The sequence below is a fragment of the Conger conger genome, chromosome 6 (genome assembly GCF_963514075.1).
Source record: "Conger conger chromosome 6, fConCon1.1, whole genome shotgun sequence".
Lineage (NCBI taxonomy): Eukaryota > Metazoa > Chordata > Actinopteri > Anguilliformes > Congridae > Conger > Conger conger.
In genome coordinates this window covers 18,246,189-18,253,923 of record NC_083765.1, presented here as the reverse complement: position 1 = coordinate 18,253,923, position 7,735 = coordinate 18,246,189, and the positions used below count along the sequence as shown (strand labels likewise).

Below are 7,735 nucleotides of genomic sequence, written 5' to 3'. Positions count from 1 at the left end.
TCACTAGGGTGGTACCCTACAGTATTGGTACATAAAATTCTACCACTAGCCAGTGGTAGATATGGTATAAATGTTTAGCATTTGTATAGCGCCTTTATCCAAAGTGCTGTACAATTGATGCTTCTCATTCACCCATTCATGCACACACCAACAGCGACTGGCTGCCATGTAAGGTATCAACCAGCTTGTCAGGAGCATTTAGGGGTTAGGTGTCTTGCTCAGGGACACTTCAACACACCCAGGGTGGGATTGATCTGGCAACCTTCCGACTGCTCTTACTGCCTGAGCCAATGTTGCACCTTATATATAATTCATTTAATTGAATATTGCTTGGAAAATGTACTCATTTGTACTCAAAGAGAACATTACTGTATTTTCAAGGTACATTTGGGAAATCTGATCCTTGAAGAAGAAAAATGTACCTAAGTGTGTGCCAGATGAAGACCTTCCATCTCCTTGCTGCCTGGAGACAATCTGACAGCTCTGTTCATGTCTGTGGCCTTATTTGAGACACCTTTACAATTTAATATACAGTACATTAAATCCAGGAAAATGATTTGCAAGACAGTCATCCATTTTAGAAAATGTGGCTCCTTTGTTCTACACTATTCACTTTACACTTATACTGACTGGTACTTCAGGAAAATAGGATTAATCTGCTCCCAGGAAACATCTTCCCATGGGAGCGAGTTAATACTGGAGATGGTGTAACTGTCCTGGCTTACAGACCTCAATGCATGTTAAACATTAAGCATTGTTTAATATGGAGACCATGTGGTACAGTCCACGGGGCAGTAGACTGTCAACCCATTTATGAATTCCCCTGCCAGGGGTTTGGTCCCCTGCCATTGGTACTATACTATGCACTGTGATCCCATCTCTGTGTGTAACCCTCTCTGTGTCCCCCTGTGTCTTTAAAGAGAATAAATACACTGACATCACAGTGAAGGTACACTATCAACAAGCCTGTTTTAATTTGAAATATTAAAGAAAGAATGTGAAATCAGGTGTTTGTAACCCTGTGACATTAGGGGCCCATATAAGGCAGAGACCAGGGGGCTGCTTCCCAGTGTGAGACTGCATATTTTAATGTAATTATCAAAGGCATATTATGGTATATACTGTTTACCTTGCACCATACATTGGTAGTTTTATATAAAGCTTATGAACCCGGAGGAAACTGAAAATTACAGAAGAGAAATGGCATTAGCAGAAATTGGCCATAGGCAATATGGCTGCCCATATACTGTAAAGCGAGCATATTTCACTTCACATCAAAGGGATGCCATATAATGGACCTATTTGGAAGTTCTGAAAGCTTTTAGATTCTGATCAAGAGAAATTACTCTGAACCAACTGAAGTAACTATTGTGGCTATTGTTTACATTGTGTAACTTTGTTTATGCTTTTGACACCATTCGTGCAGTTTTAGTTTGTATTGTTTTGCTAGTTTTTGCTGGGCATTTTCCATAATGCTTAGTTTCCACAGCAGATTTTTAAAATCAGCTCATTGAACAACTGAGTAACAGAGTGCATTTCAGAGGTTTTCTTCTAGATAAAGTTTTCTTCTAGATAAAGCTAAATACATTTCTTAGTAGCTACTTGTAGTGTTGAGTTTGCAGCTTTACTCAAGTAACTATTGTAGTTACTTTAACCTTTGTGTTACTCTGTTAGTTTATTGTGAAATTTTAGCAGGCAGTGGTATTAGACTGTGCTTTTGATGCTGTTAGTGCGGGTTTGACTTATATTATTTTGCTAATTAGTTGGGCATGTTTCCATAGCAGTGGTGTTTAGTTTCCATAGAAGTGGCATTCATTAGATTAAGCAGCTGAATAGCTGAGTGCCGCACTGCTAAATTAGCTGTTAGTATGCTATTAAGTAGGACCCTTGAAGTGTGGCAGTAACTGTAGTGGCAGCTTTGCCTGGACTGGGGGAGTCTAGCTGCAGACCACCATGGAGGACGTGCCCATGAATCATGCAACTACATCCAATTCCTCTTTCCTTATTTGCCAGAACACACTCTCGGTCTCATACAATTTCACACCTAATCTACCAACCTATGGTTCGAGGTTGATGTAAGTTGACCTGCAATAATGCTTGATTGATGTTGCACTTACATTCGACCATTTGGGCATGTTGTTGGCCATGTCTGTGGCTGTTGCTCACATAACTCAGGTGGATGCACTTATGTTCTCTTTCATTGAGAATGGCTCTGGAGAAGAGCACCTGCCAAATAAACGAAATGCAACGAAACAAACAATGAATTCTGCAAATGTAATGCCTTTCATGATGCGTGACCCTGTGCAGTGGTCAAATGGTTATGTTTTAGCTTTTTTTGAAAAGCGGTGGTAAAAGCAGAAAAGCTGCAATAATAAGAGGAACATTGCATTCACCATTATTCACTGTAATGATGAGGGGATACGACAAGTAATGGACCTGAGGGGCATAATATGATATGAGAGTTGCAAACTACCTGCATGCAGGATGGGAAGACTGAATGAGCAACACATCAGGAGACCTTTATTTAACTGTACATAGTATTCACTGAAGGCAATATTGCCACCTTAAGAGTAGTCACGACACCATGTTTTTCTAAACCTTCCTTGTCACATACGCTGGAAGTGTCTTCAGCTTTTATATAGCCCCACTAGATTTGCTCTTTGATCAGCTTTGAGCATACGCCTGCTGCCATGTACTCCCTGCCCGAGCTGGTCAGACCCTATAAGCAAAAGCAGTCATTCAGCTGCCGTTCACTCTGTTACATTCCCATGCCCTTTAACTGGATCAGAACACTTTTCAAGGGCAGATTATCCGCTGCTCTGATTGCCCCCTGATCGCAGTGTCAGATGTGCGCTGGCAGCAGGAGGATTGCACGGGGTCGTAGTGATCTTGTCCCTCGTAATCACGGAGCGGCCGCTCACCGCGGACTGTTGGCTGCCTCAGCGCACCTGGTGCCTGGACACTGTGGCCTTTCTCTGGAGGTGGCACACACCGGATATTCAGAACTAAGCGTGTTTGTCCAAATCACAGCTCACAGCTCGGGTGTGAGGAGCGCCATCTGTTTACACACTCCTCTGGGCACACTGGCAGAGACTGAATCCAACTCTGCTCCTCGTGGCTGAGGGAAGGGCTTTGTGTTCTCTCTACAAAATTGAGTTTAAAAGTTTAATGGCTTCAAGTCCATGAATAATTGCATATTAATTAAAGGTAGATTGCCCGTGCAAGTGCAGTGCTGCCATGGCCATTATTTATTAACATTTGAATCATTTCTCAGAGTGCTGATGTGATGGAGTGGTCTTTGGCAATAAAATGTGATTCCTTCAAATTAAGAAGCTTTCCCTTCCAGCTCATATTATACAACTGTTATACGAGCACTGATACCTTATCAAAATGAGCAAGAGCTGTCTGTTCTGAAAGTGAAATGGGCAGCACAGAAGATTGTGGATGCCTGGAATACATTTAAGTAAATACATTGATGAACCTGGCAAGAATTTGGAGGAAAGCAGGGAAAAAAATGACAAAAAGCTATGTTATGATATGGCGTGTACAGCTGAAACTATAAAATGCTTTTTCGTCTCTTCAGGAAGAGGACCTTTTTCCTAATGAGTGTTATTCATATTTTCAGGTAGCAATTCTGCTGTGGGAATTGCAGTTTAATTCAGCATGCCTGAATGGTTTAATCCATTTACACCGGAGGCCCAATAACTGCAGCTGTGAAAAAGATGTCATTCACTGTGAATTAATCCAGCCCTTTCTGTGGTGGACACAACCACGGTCCCTCATCAGATCTCTGGGAGATATTGTTCCACAGACAAATTATATCATTGATTTTCTAATTCCCATGGGGGCAATATTAGACTATTTCAATCAGATGTACATTTTTTATAATCCAAGTAATTCACCTGGAAAATAAATATACTGTAAATAGTATGAGTATTTTGAAAAAATGCCTTTTTCCCTTGTTCTGTATTGTATATATACTAACAAGTTCAAGGTAGCAATGCAGTTAAGTTTTCCCAAATTATTTTGCTATTTTGTAGCAAAAGAGAACAAAAACCATTTTTCAGTTAATTTTTTCAAATAATAAACCAAACCAAAATGATTTTATAAAGGCCATTTAGCAGAAGCACATATCCAGAGAGCATGAAACATGTAGCATTCGTCTGCATGCATGAATATAAATGCTGGGAAAATATGTTTTTATATAAATGATGCATTACAGTCTGACAAATATATATCCTGGGTTCTATATGAACAAAGGCTTTAATATCAGACACGCCTTTTTCATCTTATTCTTGTGATATTATGATAATGCAAGAATGAAAAATCAAAGCAGGATAGTCACACAAATAATTTACACAAAGTGGTTGTGTTTATTTATTTGTTTATTTATTTAGCTAATTTGCACACCCGATGGTTTATATTATACTGAGAAGAATAGCTTTAAAATGTCACTACTTTGCCATTTTTGAGAAGTCACAACTCAATTGTTCATTGGTCATACTCATGGTCAAGAAACAATGAAAACGAATAGAAACTTAAAGCTCATTTTGAATCACCAACCTGCTGCTCCCAGGTACTGTATGTCTTTGCCATTTCTCTTGAAAATAGTCTCATCTGTCCAAGTATGCCAGAAACTGAATCTACAAATGGAAGATACCTTCTATCTACCACAAGTAATAATTTAAATGCTATAAGTTTTTTATAGACTGCTTAATTATGATAATTATATATCCATCACCTTCCCCTGGGGGTGTTTTATAGCAATACTGAAAATACTACCACTGCTGCTGCTGCTACTGCTGCTGCTACTACTACTACTTTTGCTACTACTACTACTACTGCTACTACTACTACTAATGCTACTACTACTACTACTACTACTACTACTACTGCTACTGCTACTGCTACTACTACTACTACTGCTACTGCTACTGCTACTACTACTACTACTGCTGCTACTACTACTACTGCTACTACTGCTACTGCTACTACTGCTACTACGGCTACTACTAGTACTACTACTGCTATTACTACTACTACATTACATTACATTATTGGCATTTGGCAGACGCTCTTATCCAGAGCGACGTACAGTTGATTAGACTAAGCAGGAGACAATCCTCCCCTGGAGCAGTGTAGGGTTAAGGGCCTTGCTCAAGGGCCCAACGGCTGTGCGGATCTTATTGTGGCTACACCGGGATTAGAACCAGCCACCTTACGTGTCCCAGTCATTTACCTTAACCACTACGCTACAGGCCGCCACGCAGAAGAAAAGGCCATATGAAAACTATTGGTATATAGCATGCCAAAAAATTTTACACCACTGAGCAAAGCCACAAGAAAGAAAAACGGTAGTTTCAGACACGATGTCAGGTCTACTAATTGACCTGTGCTGGTTTCTGCTTGGCGAGTTGCTCCTTCCTTGCTCTCTGGAATGTCAACATGCACTCCTTAAAGGCCTGCACCTGGGGCTGGCACTTCCGCCAGTCCTGGTGCTCTGCCATGCACTCCTGCACAGCGTAATGGAGCTCCGCGCATCCCGTCCTGGAGATCATCTGGTCGACCGGGTCCTCCTCATCCTCGCTCAGTCTGCTGCGGTCGTGTGGCGAGGAGGACGACGACGCCATTACAACTCGATTCGCTTTTCGCTTCTAGTTTTGAGTTCGTGTATCACAGTCTGAGAATGCCCTCCACCACGGGAGAAGATTTAGGGAAAGGACAAGGAAGTGTGTTACTACTACTGCTAGTGCTACTACTACTACTACTACTACTACTGCTAGTACTGCTACTACTATTTCTTCTTCTTCTTCTTCTTCTTCTTCTTCTTCTTCTTCTTCTTCTTCTTCTTCTTCTTCTTCTTCTTCTTCTTCTTCTTCTTCTTCTTCTTCTTCTTCTTCTTCTTCTTCTTCTTCTTCTTCTTCTTCTTCTTCTTCTTCTTCTTCTTCTTCTTCTTCTTCTTCTTCTTCTTCTTCTTCAATAGCAACCAACTTCAAATGCGTTATTCAAACCCAGTCAACAGTTTTTGTTTATCAAATTTTAGAGGTGATCACATTTACTGCATTGCTTTGATTTTAACCCATGAAAATGTAATGCTTATAGATTATAACTGAAATAGGACAATGTTCAGGAACAACCCAACAACTGATCCCACACAGAGCACACTACAAGCAGGCTGCAATAACACAAAACACGTATAAACAATAAAAACTGATTTAAATGGCTATTCATAGCCTTGTGGTTTCTGTCGACAGTACTGAGACGGTATATGAAACAGGGAAAACAAAACTAAACAGACCCTTCCTTCTGACAACTCGTGTTCTTGCATGGACAGATTCAGTGTTGCAGTTATGTCCTTTTTTTTCATTTCCCTTTCAGCAGCAAAGCAGACTGGAGAAAAATATGCAATTTCTCACTGACAATTGGTAAGGAATGATATGGCAGGTAAACAAGTGTTTGGGAAAGGTGCCTTTCCGGACTCCTTATCTCACACTGCAGCTGGCAAGTTCATACACTTCCAACAACATTACCAAATCATATTGTGTTTTTTATTGCAATAGATGTAATCCTACTAATTGGCTTCCTGGAGAAATCTGAAGCTTCCAGATGCTCTTTTTAAATAATACATTATCATATGAATCCATAATCATGTTATTGTTTGCTTGTGTGCTGCGTATACAGTCTTTGTGAAATACAAGTACATCTGACATCTTTTTGTTCTTTACTTATTTGAACTTTTTAAAAATAATTATTTGTTCATTATTGTGCCCATATAACCTCTACCTCTGTGGTACATTATTGTGGCACATTCTGTGTCCTGGACAAAAACAATATGTGATGGTTAAAATTCACAGGAAGTTGGTAACTGTGGCAATTATGAGCATCTTTAGAGTGGTAGCCATGACTCATCTGAATGAAGAAAATGCCACTGCACTTACATATATATTTGTTTATGCTGATGAGCCCTTTGAAAGCAAAGGTCATTATCAAATGATCTTCGGTTGACTTTAAAATGTAAGATTTTGCCTTGAACGCATTTCTCTGGAGCGTTGTTATATCCTCTGGGTTCTCTTGCAAGGCCTCTACCGAGCTCAAGCAAGGCTTACTCAGCACTGGTGTTTCGCTAACACTATATCGATGATGTCATGTCTCCAGCCAGTGTGGAGAATGACTTTTCATTAAGCTTTAAACATACTGGGAACAGAACACACACACACACATACAGTATGCATGCATACAGGTGTGCGCGCACAAATACAGACACATACACACACAGGTGCATACAGGTGTACACACACACAAACATATACATACACACACACACGCACATTCACACTTACAATCACTCACCACGCACACACACACACACACACACACACACACAAATACACACACAAAAGCAAACACATTAAATACATGAGTGAGACTATTTCAAGGATTCTGCGATCTATAAAGTGAAGAAAGGGAAGAGGCTAATGTAGTTTCTCAACAGGGCTATCAATCAGAGAGTCAATATCAAAAATAATGCCTCAAACCTTTTCAGGAGCATTGTTCATTTCATAAAACTGTACCCCAGGACTCAGAACGATTGATGATGTCAGTACATACGCACGCACGCACACACACACACACACACACACACAGGCTCAGGTACTTATTTGGTACCTCAGGTACAGACTGACTATGATGTCAAATTATGCAAAGCAAAAGAAAGCTTCATTGTAAATAGTGTATT

The 7,735-nt window shown here is 40.2% G+C and overlaps 1 protein-coding gene across 1 annotated transcript; it reads right to left on the bottom strand.

Moving 5' to 3' along the window:
* Window positions 1–5,381: 5,381 nt before the first annotated feature.
* LOC133131495 (cytochrome c oxidase assembly factor 4 homolog, mitochondrial-like) lies at window positions 5,382–5,630 on the bottom strand. The gene has a single exon (XM_061246878.1). The coding sequence runs from the start codon at window positions 5,628–5,630 to the stop codon at window positions 5,382–5,384; it is 249 nt and encodes an 82-aa protein (XP_061102862.1).
* Window positions 5,631–7,735: the final 2,105 nt, after the last annotated feature.